This window comes from Octopus sinensis, linkage group LG1 (genome assembly GCF_006345805.1).
Source record: "Octopus sinensis linkage group LG1, ASM634580v1, whole genome shotgun sequence".
In the NCBI taxonomy this organism is placed as follows: Eukaryota; Metazoa; Mollusca; class Cephalopoda; order Octopoda; family Octopodidae; genus Octopus; species Octopus sinensis.
The window spans coordinates 137,744,907-137,764,045 of record NC_042997.1 but is presented as its reverse complement, the minus strand read 5'-3'; the positions used below and the strand labels follow the sequence as shown (position 1 = coordinate 137,764,045).

The 19,139-nt window shown below is 34.5% G+C and overlaps 1 protein-coding gene across 8 annotated transcripts in view; it reads right to left on the bottom strand.

Moving 5' to 3' along the window:
• Window positions 1-19,139, bottom strand: part of LOC115210843 (rabphilin-3A) — a 266,359-nt gene that overhangs the window by 31,210 nt on the left and 216,010 nt on the right. For 7 of the 8 annotated variants that reach the window (XM_036505145.1, XM_036505143.1, XM_036505140.1 and 4 more), the window contains one exon: window positions 12,864-12,876. The exons of the other annotated variant lie outside the window; for it this stretch is intronic. In XM_036505145.1, coding sequence (XP_036361038.1) covers window positions 12,864-12,876 — 13 coding nt within the window. The remainder of the gene's footprint in view (window positions 1-12,863; window positions 12,877-19,139) is intronic. 8 annotated transcript variants of the gene reach the window in all.

The following is a 19,139-nucleotide window of genomic DNA, read 5'->3' as shown; positions in this document are numbered from 1 at the left end:
AGTGAAGTTTAAATCAGTTTTGTTCTTTTGAACTCCATAACATATGGAGTCACTGAAGCACCTTAAAATCTTTGTTTAGTAAATCTAAATTATGACAGACTTGTGTGCTATAATTAGGATTTGAATTCATCATTACAAAATAATAAAATATTTAGTTATACATAAACCAATGAGATAGACTCTATGTGACTATGACACCTATGAGAAATAGCAACCATTTCCTTCATATCATACTCTACCATTTCAGAAATGGAAGGACATATTGGGTAATGTAATAAAGCATATACTTTATCTGAATAAAGACAAGATGACTATGGAGTGCAAAATATATAATTATTTATAGATCATGATGGATATATATATATGGATATATATATATATATATAATATATATATATATATATATATTAGACAGAATGAGATAATAAAGCCAAGGCTGTAAGAAGTTTCCAGGACATTTATAAAGAAATAGTCTTACAACTGTTTCTGGGATATTATGGATATGCCTTCATCAGAGACGGTGTGAGAAGCTTAAATCATCATCATCATCATCATCATTTAGTGTCCGTTCTCCATGCTAGCATGGGTTGGACGGTTCAACTGGGGTCTGTGAAGCTGGAAGGCTTCATCAGGCCCAGTCAGATCTGGCAGTGTTTCTACGGCTGGATGCCCTTCCTAACGCCAACCACTCCGTGAGTGTAGTGGGTGCTTTTTACGTGCCACCCGCACAGGTGCCAAACAGAGCTGGCAAACGGCCACGAACGGATGGTGCTTTTACGTGTCACCGGCACGGGGCCAGGCGAGGCTGGCAACGGACACGAACGGATGGTGCTTTTACGTGCCACCAACACGGGGGCCAGACAGAGCTGGCAAACGGACACGAAACAGATGGTGCTTCTACGTGTCACCGGCACGGGGGCCAGGCGAGGCTGGCAACGGGCACGAACGGATGGTGCTTTTACATGCCACCGACACGGGGGCCAGACAGGGCTGGCAAACGGCCACGAACAGATGGTGCTTTTACGTGTCACCGGCACGGGGGCCAGGCGAGGCTGGCAACGGACACGAACAGATGGTGCTTTTACATGTCACCGACATGGGGGCCAGACAGGGCTGGCAAACGGACACGAACGGATGGTGCTTTTACATGTCACCGACATGGGGGCCAGACAGGGCTGGCAAACGGCCACAAATGGATGGTGCTTTTACATGTCACCGACTTGAGTTTCAATTGTTATGGAAAAGGAGGAGATAGGGAATACAGAGGGAAATAAGCAAATGAACGTAGAAATAAGATATAATTATTCAAACTCAAATATTTCCACTATTTAACCTTCTCACACCGTCTGATGAAGGGATATCCATAATATCCAAGAAACAGCTGTAAGACTATTTCCTTATAAATGTCCAGGAAACTCCTCACAGCTTTGAATTTATTATCTCACTCTATCTAATATATATATGCATGCTAATACAAGACTCACATTAGACTCTTCACTCATATCATTATCAAACAAAGAGTTTAACTACAGTCTGTCCATAGCACTTACTTAGCATTACCTGACACTTTTTGGGTATTCTAGATACCAATACCTCTCATATATATATATAATATATATATATATAATATATATATATATATATACACACACACACACAGACGTGGTGTGAGTGTGTGCACGTGCTAGTGATAGGATATCAATAATCCTAATTAGACGTTATTGTTTCAGCGGGCTGAGTCATTAGGGTGGTGACATATCAACTGAAGGGTGGAGTTATTTATATCTCCTAATCATTGCTGCACTATGTTCCTAGTCAAGAATTCTACAGTCTTCTTAACAGAAACAGAATGATCTGCTTCTCATTGTACACCATTTACTCATTCTTGCTCTAAAATCATGTTCACAGTATTAAGTAGTTGCGATATATCTCAGCTCATGTATCTGTAAGTCTTTTGTTAGATTTTTACACCCATGATGTCAACTAACCAAAGCACTAACATTTAAAGAAACACTTGTCAGATCTATCTTGACACAACTGCTTCCAGTAATGGATCAAGTTCATTCAAGGCAACTGTTTACATGTAGCAACACTCAACTCTCTTAGCTATAGACATAGAGCAATATTAGGTAGGAAATAAAGCTTTAGATTCTTTAACCCTTCAGCATTCACATTACCCTGTCAAATGTAATGATTTTTCATTCACATTGTTTTTAATTAATTATGCATTATTTTGTAGCTTTGAAATTTTCATGATGTGATTATATATTTTTATAATGGCATCGAAGGGTAGGTGTGATAGGCTAGATTTGGTTGGTTAGAACACAAAACAAGTAGAATATTTGGGCCAGATATGGCTGGTTTAAATGCTAAAGGGTTAATTAGAAGAGTTCACTTGTCCTGTATTAACTTTCTTGAATCTATATCTCTTTTAAGACCCAGGTTGCAAGAGTATCTTATGTTAATCCATCAAATCTTGAATAAATAAATAAATAAATAAATAGATAATAGAAGTGTATGAATCTCCCTTTTTTATGAAGTAAACTAAGAACTATTTCAAGAATGACTGTCTTTAGGAATGAAATGAACCAGAAGAAAATGCATGAATAAATCCTTAGAATTTCTCTATCCATTTAAGAAACTTCATTCTTACCAACAAGAATTGTAGGTTGTTGGTGTTATAAAAATTTTATAAACTTTCAAGAGAAAGTGGATTTTCAAGCAGATGATAAAGCTATAAATAATAGCATGTAAATATTGGATTGAAAAACCATTTCAAATAAAAAAAAATTCAAAGGCTGTCTTTGACTTTTTCATGCTATTGTTTATAGCTTTATGAGTGCTTCCAAAATGAATTATTTCACATTCTCTTGTAAGTTTATAAAACTCTTATGATGTAAATAACAAGAATTTTTTTTTCTTATATTTTGCATATGTGCTCTATATTTGAAATGGTTAAATGATAATACAAATTAGGATATTAATCTGAATTATTTTAGTAGATATTGTTTCACAGCTGTATATTCTAAAAACGTTCATACTAGTGAAATGTAAGCTGTACTCAAAGATTGCAGTCCAATGACTGAGACTAGCAAAATAATAAAACATAATGTGACAAAGAGCTGAGATTTATAAGAGAGAGGAAATATAAATATAATATTGTGACATTCATGCATTTCCTGGAGATATGAGCAGTATTATTGAAATGAAGCAATTTGACTACAAATAGGAATGAAAACTAAATTGTAGATTCAACCTGACAACATTTATCAGTTTAACACACATACATGCAAAAAGACAATTGGAGGAATCATATAATTTTTAAAGTCATATATGAAACAGAAATGCATAGCAGAATGGATTTAGTTTCCCTCTATTGAGTTCAAACACAACAAAGAATATAGAAATAAGGAAATTCAATTTATAAAGAAAGCAATAAAAATAAATCAACAAATGAATAAATAAAGCAAAACAATTCAGCATCAGAAAACAGGGAAGGGAATTGGAGCAGTAAAAAAGTGTGTAATTTATAAAGTTCACTTTTATGTAGTTTTCAAAGCAATAAAACAAATGAATGAATAAATGCATGTATGTATGTACATGTCAGTATGTGTCTGTGTGTATGTATGTGTGTGTGTGCGTGTAAGCATGCATGCATGAATGAATATATGCATGTATTTCAGATATCCTCTTCAATAATCATAAATATGCACACATTAGTTGCAGTTATTATTAGCTTCTTTATTATTTAATTATTTCATTGTTAATAAACAGTCTTTTGTCACACTTCTGTGACCTGCTCACTGATCTTCAAACGATCAGTTTTTATATGTTGGTTTAGAATATCTGTTTGCGTGAGTGCATGTGTAATTAACATTTTAAGTGTATATGTGCGTGATTGTGAGTATAGAAGCTACATTATTTATACATGATTGCATGGTGTGGGTGTTTCAGTGTGTGTGTGTTGTTGTTGGCATTAACTCATATACTCATATATGAGTAGTTAGCCTGTAGCGAGTGATTGAGCCTCTTTGTCCTGATGGGTGTGAAGGGTGCTGGTGCCTGTGGTGGCTGTGCAGGCCAAGAGTGATATAGAAGAACTGGGAGTGCTGGGCCACACTGTGGAAACTCCTGGCCACAAGGCTCCAGGAGTTGTAGTGATTTGCTTTACTTGAGAAGATGTGTGAAGCTAAGTAAAATCATGGTCATCCATACATACAGATATGACCTTTATAGGTACTAGTGCCATGTAAAATGCACTTGTGCTGATGCTGCATAAATGCTCCTGTGCCAGTGGCACATAAATAGGCACTCAGCACACTCTATAAGGTAGTTGGCACTAGGAAGGGTATCCAGTTATAGAAGCTACAGGAGTTGGACAAAATAATGGAAACACTTTAAAATTTCAAACATATTTATTTTAATATGGGGTTGAACCGCCTTTGGTAGTAATTACAGCTTGAATTCTATGAGGTATGAACTCATACAAAGTTTGAATTGTTTCCAAAGGAATTTTTGTCCATTCTTCAGCTAAAACAGTCTCCAGTTCTTGTAGTGATGATGGTGGAAGATATCGACTCCTTACTTATTTTTCTAAAATGCACCACAAATGTTCAGTAATATTGAGATCTGGTGACTGTGGTAGCCAGATAAGATGGCTACGTCCGTTTTCCATGCTACCATGGGTTGGACAGTTCGACCGGGGTCTGGGAAGTCAGGAGGCTGCACCAGGCTCCAGTCTGATCTGGCAGTGTTTCTACAACTGAATGCCTTTCCTATTATATATATATATATATATATATATATATATCTTTATTCAGAACTGATTTGGAATTCAGCAACAATAACAGTTTACAGAAATACAGAAATTGGGTGGTATTGCATTCTTCAATTTGACAGGCAGAAGGCAAACAACATCCAAGCCATTGAGTCATATATCATCATCATAATTTAACATCCATTATCCATGCTGGCATGGGTTGAACAGTTTGACCAGGGTTGGCAAGCTGGAAGGCTGCACCAGACACCTGTTTGATTTGGCATGGTTTCTATGGCTTGATGCCTTTCTTTACCAACATTAGGAAGGATCCCCAAACCACTTCTGATCACATTGCAATTTACAGAGTCCACATTGCTAACATGCTAAAAATAACAACTAACAGCCCCTCAAATCACACCCTGCCATCTTTTTTCAGCAAAAGTACATATCAATTAATCTAGTCTTTGATACTCTCTAAAATGACATAGCTGGAGTAATTTCAATTCTGATTCTGCTGAATTCAGACTCACCTGGAGCTAAAGGACAACAATAACAACAGATTGTTATATTTCCTCTTGCTAATCCTGTCTCGACTTATTTGAATGTCTCCAGATGCCTGCTAAAGATACATTAATATAAAGCTGAAACTATGATGCAGCTGCAATTGTGACCTCACTGAATTAGTTTTAAGATAGAATAGATATAATAGCCATTACGTTGAGTGTTTATTTTCTTTTTATCTTTCTAGTCTGGAGAGAAGGCAGGGTCGACAACCCTTAGCAGGGCTTCTGAGTCTGGAGGGAGGAAAATATCTTCAAACCAGTGACCTGAATTGAAAACTAGCAGCAGCGTAAACTCTTGTTAAAGGTATCAAGTGTGCCAGGTGTTGGTGTAAAACCATGTGAGAAGTTATGACACTCCTCATACTAATATATCATGAAATCTATCAAGAAGAAAAATATGACCAAATTAAATTTGTCAAAACTAGGCTGACTATCCACTAATTATCTCAGCTGCTAAAAAGATTCTTAACCCTTTAACTGCAAAATCAAATTTCATGTTTATTCAAGTAATGATGTTTAATAACCACTAAAAAATAAAAAATATTTTCTGCAAGTAACATTGTCTCAGTAGACTTGACATATGTCAAAAGTGAAAAAAAGAAAAGTTTCAAAAATGACATTGTTCAACAAAAGATAAGATCAATATATTAAACTGCTTTCCGAAGTTAAGGGTAATGAAATTTTGAGTGGATATATCTGATTTCCACAGTAAAAGAGTTAAAGAATGTTGGATGTGGTTCCCAGAATTTAGTGAATAACAGAGTAGATCAGATGCACAGAATAGTGGTTCTCTTACGAAAAAAATACACGAAGGGACACATGAATCATATATGCATTTGGTATTTTTAAGCATTAATAAGCAAGCATTTCTTAAGCTCGTGGTTCACTTTCTCAGTATTTCTCTGTTTCTTATTACTATATAAAATGTGACTCAAACTCTGTACTCTAGTCTATATCTTGTTATGAGGACTAGACTAAAACTACTGGGTCATCACATAAATAATGTGTTTTGGTTTCAACTGCATGAACTAAAAGTCAGAAGGGGACAGGATAAACTACCTGCATCGACTTGCTATAAAAACAGTTAGTAATTTTACCATGTCCTTATTCTTAGTGCAAGTTTTGAAGAGTGCAGTTCGATTTTAACAGTTATTTTTTCAAAGCTATAATGGAAGTGACAAAGGAGCGTATTCAGCATATTTTGCTTTATGAGTTCGATAAAGGCAATAAAAGTATATGGGGATCAAACAATAAGCATAAGCCAGTGTCAACGGTAGTTCCAGAAATTCTGAGCCAGAAACTACAGCCTAAAAGATGAGCCTCATCTTGGAAGATTTGTAGAGCTCAATGATGATGTCCTGCAAACCCTGGTGGAACAAATTCCCATTGTAACTGTTGAGGAACTAGCAGAGAAGCTTGGACTTGGTCATTCAACCAGTCATTGAAGTCAGCACCAGAAGAAAATTGACCATCTTTGATTTCAAGATGAAAGGTGTTCATCCATCAGGTTAATGCTTGGTTACATACAGTGAGGATGACATTCCAAAGGCTGGAGCAGTTTAAATGGGAAACGATACCCCACCCACCATATTTACCAGACATTTCTCTATCTGGTTATCATTTATTTAGCAGTCTTCAAAATCATTTGGGTGGAAAAAATATGAATTCTGTAGATGAGGTCAGAACAGTACTGGAGGAGTATTTTTCATCACGGACAAGTGAATTTTAGAAGAGGGGCTTTGCAAATCTCCCAGAAAGATGGAAAAGCATCGTAGAAAATGAAGGAAAGTATATTTTAGATTATAAAAGAAATTTGTTTACCTTACTTTTGAAGAATAAAAGAAGTATTAAAAAAGCTGTATTATTTATGGGATGACCCAATATATGAAAAATAAAAGTTGAATATAAAACTGATTAACTGGTAATGTGTTGCACAGTCTAGCACACTGTAAATTGTGTGTGTATGTGTTTGTGTAAGCATGCATATATATGTGTGTGTGTGTGTGTATGTATGCATGCATATATATATGGGTGTGTGTGTACTGGTGTTAGGAAGGTCATCCAGCTGTAAAAACTTTGCCAAAATAGACAGCGAAGCATGGTGCAGTCTTTTGCCTAGCCAGCTCCTGTCAAACTGTCCAACCAATGCCAGTATGGAAAGCAGACATTAAATGACGGTGATGATATATAAATATGTATGTATATATGTTACAATCTGGGTTAGTTGAAATACGTTTGCCACATATTTCAACTAACCTAAATTGTGATTATACATAAACACTGCTTTGTGCCATTACTTTGTTATATATATATATATGTATATATCTATGTATGTATGCATACATACATGCATGCATACATACATGCATGCATGCATGCATGTATGTATGTATGTATGTATGTATGTATGTATGTATGTATGTATGTATGTATGTATGTATGTATGTATGTATACACACACACTCACTCAAGAGAAATTTGGTGCAGACATTTTTACCAATCTATTAGCTTAAATGGATTCTTGAAGATAAGTTTATAATTCTAGCTTGATAATCCAACTAGGAAAATGACATTAAGTTTGTGGTTTGAACAGTCCCACATGATGAAGATCTAGAATCAGGTGATAACCCTATGTATACTATTCAAACCATAACAAAATTCCATCTACTAGATTATCAATGTGTCCAGACAACTGAACAAGAAATTATTTACATTGAATTATGTTAGCAACCTTACATAATGACTGTATATATTAAACTCAGATAATCTCCTCATATGTGAAATGACTAACTAATTGAACATCTAATCATAAAGATATAACTGTCATAGAAAATACAAAATGAATATCTGGATAAATGAAGTTGTATGCATAATGAGGAAATAGTTTGTTCATCTGTCAGCTTTGTGAGTTACAAAAAATATGCAGAATTTTATTCATACAGCTTTCAGCTTATAATTGAATGGGTCAGACCAAAGTGTAGAAATGAATCAAGGAAAGATCAAAAAGCACAATTAACAATACTGCAAATGGAATAGACAAAGCAAGTTGATGGCATATTGTTTGTGGATGCCTAAAAGCAAATTAGCAAATATCTTCAGTGAAACTGGTGTTATAGATTGTAATCATCATTAGTAAGTTATGCACATTTTAATAGGATGCTGTGTACGAATAACTGCGAGATTAGCAAAACAAAGCCACAGATAAAATATAGAGATCAGAATGAATTGTCTAAAGGGTAAATTTTAAAATATTACCATAAATTAATAAGAGATAAACAGCCCTGTGTGTAGGTAAAAGGTTAGAGGAATAGAGATCTTGGTACAAAGAAAACAAACTCTTCATCTTATCATCATCATTATCATCATTATCATCATTGTTTAAAGTTCACTTTCCATGCTGGCATGGGTTGGACAGTTTGACATGAAGCTGGATAGCAGGGAGCTGTCCAGACTCCAATTATCTCTTGTGGCATGGTTTCTACAGCTGGATGCCCTTCCTAATGCTGACCTCTTAACAAAGTGTGCTTTTTACATGCTAACAACACTATACTATATTAATGCATTGTGGAAGTATACAATAGACCAATTGATAATGTTGGTGAGGAAATGAAATGATTTGACAGCACAATGTTAGCTGCTCTTGTTGTGGCAACCTTGACTTGGCAAACAAATCCAAAAAGGAATTTCTCAGCCACTGATTAGAACTTGTTATGTGACTCAGAGACACTCTCTACCCTACCTGTTATCCAATAGCTAGAATACCAGAGGACCCTGCATTTATATGTCCATGCTGGCCAACTGTCCATGGAAAAGAGAGAACACGCAATTCGCTCACTTCAGCACTTAACATCACTTCCAGTGCATCACCTATTATGCCATACACAACATAGCAACAAGTTATCAAGTTAGTCTGTATAGGTGACAATAAACCCATTTTTAACAGGAAAAACAAGTACAGTAACAATGTAACTCAATCAAATGTTATTGTTATTTCTCTATTCTAAATATAGTAATAATACTAAAAGTACATTGAGGTTTAGGTACGAAGTAAACATATTGGTAGTAATGCATAATATATATAATAAATAGCAACCAATTTATTAGTGTTGTGGTAGCCATTTTAAAACAGGAAGCTATTTTAATGATATGGTATCTTAGGGAGGAAAAAAATCAAAATTTAAAAATTCATGGAAATGCAATACAATCATTCAGACACCAAAGAGGTGAATTAAATCATCCTAACCCTATATAAGATCAATAAATAAGACACAAACAAAAAAAGACAACAAAAGGAAAGGAAGGAAAAAAAACAGGAAATTAGATGAAGCCATAAATTGATGAGGATGGCTATAAATCTAACATTAATATTTGTGACATCCAATGAATATCATTCATTTCAGAACTATTTAATCCTGCAGGCTTTAAATACAATTCAAACAATGCTGACATCTTGAAAAAGAGAGTAGCAATAACAATGAAAATACAATAAAATAATAAATAACTAAATATAAAGATTATAAACACACACATGCACATATGTATATTTGTGTGTGTGTGTGTGTTTGTGTGTGTGCATGTGGTGTAAGAAACAGCAACAAGTGAAAATTCTGTAAATAATTATAAGCTTTAAGCTTATAAGTGTTCACTGTGTATTAGCTACAGAAAATAGTCTAATATTGGGGCTTATAAACCCTCAACAGAAAATGGGTATTAATACATGAATACCCATTTTTTTCAATGAAGGGCTTATATGTTCCAATATTAGACTATTTTCTATAGCCAATACATGATGAATGCTTATAAGCTCTTATAAGCTCAAAGGTAAAATATTTATATATTGGGTCACCCAATAAATAATGTGGTCTTTTTATACTTCCTTTATTTTTCAAAAGTGAGACAAAGTTCTTTTTTAATCTAAAATATACTCTCCTCAATTTTCTACAATGCTCTTCCATCTAGCTGGTAGACTTGAAAAGCCCCCTCTTCCAAAATTCACTTGTCTGTGATGAAAAATACTTCTCTAGTATTGTTCTGATCTCATCTACAGAATTCATATTTTTTTCCGTCCAAATGATTTGGAAGACTGCAGAATAAATGATAATCATATAGGGCAATGTCTGGTGTAAATGGTGGGTGGGGTATTGTTTCCCATTCAAACTTCTCCAGCCTTTGGAATGTTATCCTTGCTGTATGTAGCTAAGCATTATCTTGATGAAAAAACACCTTTCATCTTGAAACCAAAGATGGTCGATTTTCTTCTAGTGCTGACTTGAATGACTGGTCGAATGACCAAATCTAAGCTTCTCTGTTAGTTCCTCAACAGTCACGGTGGGATTTTCTTCCACTAGGGTTTGCAGGAAGTCCTTTTTGAGCCCTACAGATCTTCCAGGATAATGCTTGTTTTCTAGGCTGTGGTTTCTGGCTCAGAATTTCTGGAACTACTGTTGACACTGGCTTACGCTTGCTGTCCGATCCCCATATACTGCATTAATATTCCTTGTGCTTTCTGTTGTGTTGTTGCCTTTATTGAACTCATAAAGCAAAATACCCCGAATATGTTCTTTTGTCACTTCTATTATAGCTTTGAAAAAATAACAGCACTTTTCAAAACTTGCACTAAGAATACGGAGAAGGTAAATTTACAACCTCCTTTTAAAGCAAATAGATGCAGGTAGTTTATCCCATTCCCCTCCAACTTTTAGTTCATGCAATTTAAAAAACTTCATTATTTATGGGATGACCCAGTATATATATATATATATATATATATATATAGGTGCAGGAGTGTGGCAAGAAACTTGCTTCCCAACCACATGGTTCTGGGTTCAATCCCACTGTGTAGCACCATGGGCAAGTGTCTTCTACTATAGCTTCAGGCCAAGCAAAGCCTTGTGAGTGGATTTTGGTAGACAGAAACTGAAAGAAGCCTGTCATGGATTTGGTAAACAGAAACTGAAAGAAGCCCTATAAGTAGTAAGAAGAAGATTCCAATAGAATTAGGTGCTTGAAAAGGTATGCACCAGGTAGGGATGGGTAATGTCAGCGGTTCAGGCCTATGGTTTGTGAGAGTTGACAATATCAGCTAGGATATTTCGTTTGTGTCCAAATAACGCATAACTTTGAGTAGTACATTGTTGGTATACTCTAGCGTGTCCGATAAGTCATAAATACCCTGGTGCATTGTAATCAAATGAATATTAACATATAATGGATAGTTGTCATCTCATTACAGCTGTTTCTTACATAACTTTTAATAGAAGAATGAGAACATTACATCTTTATAAAATACTGTAATCATCAGATGAGAAGACATATACCTGCTGTGTTCTTGAATATTCTTTTACAAAATAAAAGAATACTCAGGAACACAGCAGGGATGTGTTTGTCAAGGCCAGTTATGAATGGGAAAATGAGCAACTATGTTGGCAGTTTAGGTTAAGAATGTAGTTCTTTAAAGTGTGTAATTTGATATCTAAGGTCAGTGACTCAGGTGAGAAGTCTACTAGACTAGATTATGGTAAGACTGCAGTGGGCTGTAGGAGAAAATTTATTATGGTAAGCTATGGGTTGTGGTAAGTAAGGAGGGATCACAAAAGCAATTAAGGATAAAGGAAAAAAGAGAAACTTGTTTCCCAACCACATGGTTCTGGGTTCAGTCCCACTGTGTGATACCTTGGACAAGTGTCTTCTGCTATAGCCTTAGGCTGACCAAAGCCTTGTGAGTGGATTTGGTAGATGGAAATTGAAAGAAGCCATCATATATACAATATATATATAGATAGACATGTATATATATTTGTGCATCTGTGTTTGTCTCCCCACCATCACTTGACAACCGATGTTGGTGTATTTACATCCCTGTAACTAGAATAAGTACTAGGCTAATAAAAAATAAATCCTGGGGTCAATTTGTTCAATTAAAGGCATTACTCCAGCATGGCCACAATCAAATAACTTAAACAAGTAAAAGAATAAGCATACATACACATGAATATAAGTTCCTGATACGGTTCATATTCCAGCAAAAGAACCTTATGTTGTTACTAATCAATTCTTATAATAACATGCCAAATGAAATAGAAAGAAATGCAATTTCTAAAACCTATGTCAGCAGAGTTGGAATAAAATATTCTATCCACATAAGCTTATGAATGGGTAGGTAGTTATTTTCTGAGGAATACAACTAACTAAATCAATAGGAAGACAAAGACAGCCTCTAGATTTCATAGACTGGTGATAATCTGAATCAGCAAGAATCTGATAGGAAGTTTTCAAAAACTACTTTCTGCTTGTATTTCCCATAAAAAAAGATAAAATATCAATAATTTGTTCCTCTTCACTAGCACTGGACAGTGTCCCTCGTAAGGATAATCTGATAATTAGTGGCCCAGGGTGCTCTTAGTGCAGCCACTCAGCCTGCTAAAAACAGAAACAAAATCTCTCTTAAATAACATCCTACTGTCTTAAGGAAACTGGACATTGTGGTCACTTATTTAAAAATAAAAAAAAAATTTTTTTAAATAAAATACCAGGGTAGTCATAGCTGGGATACCTCTGATTATATGTCTATTTCATTAGGACCTACCTACAGTGAAACAATTTTTTAAGATGTCATCTATAACAAAGATTACTTTCAATGGAAGCATACAAGATACTAATGACGCTGAATGCATTTTATCCACTGATATTTTTGGTAATATGATGACAAGTCACCTTTAGAAGCTAAGGTCTGTTCCCTGCCACCCCCATAAAAAAAAACAACAACAAAACAGCTAATCTAAAATCTCCATATTCAGTTGATTAGTAGATATTTAATTGTTTTATAATATAGAACTTCATAACTTTTATCATTTAATAGAAGTAAATGCTATCCAAATATCAACCATATCTTATCTGTTACAGTTTGCTATATGAATCTCAATTAAATTGTCCATAATTAATGAATTCATCAGTATATAAACATGCTTACATAATATGTACTATAAAAACATTATTTGAAAATCATTGAAGAAATATTGTTACAAGCTTGTTTATAAATTTTATTTGGTATGATAATAATAAACTTATTATATACAGTGCTCAGGTGCATTGTATACAATATAATGTTTGAAACAGACATGTTAGTTTAGTACTGATTTAATATATGATGTAATGTAGAAAGAAATAATATAATATGAACAATAAAAATGATTAAAAATTAAACTATGACCTTGGTTTTTTTCAATACTTGTCTAGATTGTTCAGCTACTAGGATTGTTTGGTATGAGAAAACCTTAGTTAATTATTAATAACAGAGTTTTGTTTTCTGACTAGAACGATTAGATGGCTATGCAAATTCAAATATTTAGATGAAATAAATATTTCTCAGTTGCAAAACAGGAGTGGCAGTTATTTTTAGCCAGGTAGATTGTGGCAAGCTGAGTAAAATGCCATGACTAAAAACACAACAGAAAGCTTTGAAAAGTGTTTTAACCCTTGATCTATTATTCAGTTGTCTGTATATTTATCATTTCAACAAGTTTGACATTAAGATAGATTGAGTGTTTAAAAATGGATTAGTAATTCTCAGAATCAACAGGGTGGATACATTCCAGGCTTAGAATCAACTGGGTGGAAATATTTTTATTCAAGCATAAAATGTTTAGCTGCACAGCTGGCGACATTAAAACTGACAAAGCAAAATTCAAATCAAAAAGCCACATCAGCAGAACAAGCAAATGCACACACATAAACACACATACACTGGCCAAAACAAGTTTAAGACCAATGATGACAGTTCTATTCCTTCATTAATTTATTTTTAACAAAACTGTATAAAATTATTTTACTTTTTACAGTTTATGTAAGTTTTTTTCTTTTTCAAATGATACAAGTGTTATAAATCTTTCTACAATTTGAATAATTTTAATGATTAAAAATTGTCATCAAAATAAGTTTAAGACCATACCAACATTATTTTGCTTAAGACCATACCAAGACTATGCGAATTAACAAACCAAAACATTGTGTTGCTTCATCAGCAAAAATATGTCTTTCACGAACATTAGCGAGCAATTAGGGTGCAGCAAAATGGCTTTTGTTCAAGCATGGAAGCCTTTTCAAGCCACTGGCCAGTACAAAGATTGGCAAAGAACAGGTGCTTTGAGAAAAACAACAGTACAGATGGATTGGCGAATTCATAGGCTCTCTGAAGGTAACCAAATGCTAACAGTTGTGGACATTTAAAGCAATTATCTAATGAAACTGACATCAGCTTTACACCACAAATTGTCAGAAGCCACCTAAAAGAATTTGGACTGTTTGACCGGATCACTCAAAAGAAGCCGATAATTTCTGAGATGAACTGGTGGAAGCCATATTGAATGGATGGCCGAAGACTGGTCAAAAGTTCTTTGGAGTGACGAATCCCGCTTCTGTATCTTTGGATCAGACAGAAAGACTTATGTCAGGCGCTGTCTAACTGAAGAATTCCATTCTAAGTGTGTCAAGAAAATGGCGCAAGTGGGAAGTAGGGGGTAATGGTGTGGGCTGTGTTCAGCAGCTTAGGTGTTGGTTGAATTGCTAAGGTTGATGGCAGACTGAACAGTGTAGGCTATCTGCAATTAGTAAATGAAAATGTGCTGCCATATTTAAATAATCAGACACCACTAGGATCTATTTTCCAGCAGGACAATTGCCTCATTCATAAGGCTAGGAAAGTCTTGCAATATTTTGAGTTCAACAATATGGTGGTTATTGAGTGGCCTCCACAGAACCTGGATTTGAATCCAATAGAAAATTTATGGAATTATGTTTCTAAAAGAGTTCATGCTAAAATACAAACAAATTTGTCCCAACTATATAATTTTATTGAAGAAATATGTCAGAACATTCCAAGTGATTTTTGTACTCATTTGTTGAACTCCATGTCCCGCTGTTGTAATGCTGTAATTGAAAATAATGGCTATGGAACTAGATACTAATAATAAATTTTTGTTTGTTGATCGTTTGTGCTGTAAATTTTCAATTTAAACAAAATATTGTTGGTACAGTCATAAACTTATTTTGCCGATAATTTTTAATCATTTGAATTAATTGCACATTAAAATTATTCAAATTGTAGAAAGATATATAATATCTATATCATTCGAAAGAGAAAAAATTCTACATAAATTGTAAAAAGTAAAATAATTTTATACAGGCTTGTTAAAAATAAATTAATGAAGGAATAGAACTGTCATCATCGGTCTTCAACTTATTTTGGCCAGTGTACACGCAAATACACATAGAGCTTACCTGGCTGGAAGAGTAGAGAGGAGGGCAGCAGAGGCAAAGAGGATGGAAGAACCAAACACCTGTCCTAATTAGGAAGGAAAGTTTGTTGCTCCAAGTATATCATCTGCTTTTGACAGAGCAACACACATACATACATATGTGTGTGTGTATATATTTATATATATATATCTCCATTCATATACATATATGTATGTAGGTGCATGTATATATATATATATATATATATATATATATATATATATATATATATATATATATTATGAATTGGGAAAGAAGAAATACAAATTAAAATGAATTAAACCCAAAACTCCAAAGAAGGAGATGTAAATTATGGTAGAACTTGACTTGTATAAATATGTGATGCATCTGTAGAAGAACTGGTCAGTTTTCATTGAAGCACAGGAAAAACATTTCAGAATATTTTTGTTAGATTTTGGTTAATATAAGCTGAAAAGTTAAAAGTATATATGTGCTTTAAGATGTATTCAGTATATATTATTATGATTATGATGAACACTATTCAACTGTTCACTTTGGTCTTTCAGTCAGTTAATCTGTGTATATCTGGCTGGCTGTCTACTGATTTCCATTATCTTTGAAGGAAAGAACAGAACAGAAGGCAAGACAAAAGGATATGAAACTAGCAAGCATTGGGAAATAGCAATGCAATTGAACAACCAGAATAGATTCCAAACATTATGCCATATTTGGTACCCCCACCCTCACAGGAAAGGTATCCCACATTAACAAACACTTATACAAACATAAAATTGTACATATATTAATTCATAAATGTATATAAACTCACATATACATCATCCCATATACACAAAAACCCACTCATATATAAGTACACAGATACATTTTAAAAACATTTAATGATGTAAAATGGAGAAAAGAGCCAGTAATTTTCAATAAATATCACTTTTATAAAAGCATTTTTGGACATTTAATATCATGTTTTATATAAAATAATATTAAACCAACACATTTGAAACACCAGACTGAAAAAAAGAATACAAAATTTATCACATAAAACTACAATCATTCACATCAAATATCTCCATCATATCCACAAAACTAACTGATTTGATAGCATAAAAACAGTACATTGCAGTTGTTTTTATTGTTGTTTGTTGTTATTATAATTATTATCATTAATACTGTTGTTATTATTATTATCGTTATTGTTATTATAATTATTGTTATTATTAACATCATCATCATTACCATTATCATCCTCATTACCTTATATTACAATAAAGAGATTATCATCATTATCTTCCATTTTGTTTTAATAACGATCCTTGTGTTTTGTGTTTGTTTGTTTTTTGTTTTTTTTTTTGTTGTAACTCTGTAAGCATACATGGTGAAATGAAATTTGAGAGAATGTTACGAGGAAAAAAATAAATTCATAATCAAATCTGGAGAAGAGTACCAACATTGAAGAAAATTAGAATTTCTTGTTTGTATATTATATTATATTTTCTTTCTTTTTTCTGTTATGTTTTTTTATAGCATTTCATTTTGTCAGTATTACTATCTTCCAAGTTCATACTGCTATGGATTAGAATTATTAGAATAGCTGGAAGATTAGAAAAGTAAAGAAATTGCAGCACATATCACAGCGTTAATTTAGTTTCTGTGTGTTTGTATATGTATGTACACACACACACACACACACACATATGTATGTATGTGTGAGTGTATATATATATATATATATATATATATATCATAATCATCATTGACGATATATATATCTATCACCATCATCATCATCATTTAACTTCCGTTTTCCATGCTAGCATGGGTTGGACGGTTCGACCTGGGTCTGGGAAGCCAGGGGGCTACACCAGGCTCTAGTCTGATCTGGTGGTGTTTCTACAGCTGGATGCCCTTCCTAACGCCAACCACTCCATGAGTGTAGTGGGTGCTTTTTACATGCCATATATATATTATACACACACATATACAAACACACACACACATACATATATATATATATATATGTATATATATATATATATATATATATATACACGCATACACACATGTGGTTAAGGAGTTGTTTGCTAACCATATAGTTTAGATTCAGTCCCACTGCAGTGCACTTTGAGCTTTGGGTAGAACTATAGTCCTGAGTCAACCAAATCCTAGTGAGTGGATTTGGTAGACGGCAGCTAAAAGAAGCCTGTCATGTGTGTGTGTGTGCGTGTTTTCACAGCTCTTCTTAATACCTATCCCTCCATCACTCTTCTGAATATGGCACTACTCACACCCTGTAATCATTTGAGAGCAGAATTGACACATTTCATACTACTTTTGCACTACCAGTTTACTTCCTTCTCCTACCAGATAGCCACACTTATGTACCTCTAACCTCCATCTCTGTCACTGTATATCTCCCTTCTCCCACTCTCTCAGCCTGCATGTCATTTCTCTACTTTCTGGGATATCTTCAAGTTTACAAGCTGCTCTCCTCCCTTCCTTGGCATTTGCTTGTCATCACCTTCCCAAGCCACCCCTACCTCTCTCAAATTCCTCTTCCATACCAATATTCACTATCAACCACACCTCCACCCTTGTTCATTACTCACTACATTCACTCTTACCCTATCTTTAATCATCTGTCACTCTCCTCTCACACTCTTATGAAATCACCCATCTTCTCTCTTGATCAACTTTCTCCATATTTTCTCTCATACTCATCTTGAGAACATGCTCAAGCACCTTCTTCCCAGCTATTCTCATCCACCCTTATATGAGGGGGTGCTGAAAAGTTCCTAGCTTTGGGTAAAAGAAAATTCAGGAGGATCAGTTAATTATGATTATATACATGTTCCCCTCTCAGATCCACACACTTATTGCAGTGGTCCTTCAGTTTTTCTAAGTCCTGTAAGAGAACTCAGGTTAGGCTTCCAACCAGACCTCTTGTGATACTTTTAAAGCCAGGAACTTTTCTGCACCCACTCATATAATGCAAGATAGCCATGCATCCCCTCTTTAGCAAGATACCTGTACTTGTCCCTCTATCATGCTTCAACACCTAGTATAAACACACCTCTCCACTCAGTCAAGGGGTCTTTTCTTTTCTTTCCTTGCAAGTTACTTAGTAACCTCACTTGTACTGATAGCATGAAAAGAAAAAACATCCAGTACACACTGTAAAGTGGCTGGTATTATGAAGGACATCCAGTTGTGGAACCCACACTGAAAGTGACACTACAGCTTGCCAGATCCTGTGAAACTATCCACACCAAACCAGCATAGAAAACAAATGTTAAATGATGACAACAACGATGATGATGATGATGACAAGCTTCTTTCAGATTACAACTACCAAATCTGCACATATGGCTTTGGTTGGCCTAGGGCTGTTGCAGGATACGCAGCCCCAGGGTGCTGCGCAGTGGGACTGAACCTAAGGAAACATGGTTGGAAAGTAATTCTCTTAACCACACAGTCACACTTAAGTGTGTATGTGTGGGTGGCTGTCTGTGTATGTATGGAGATATGTGTGTATGTATGCCTATGTGCAT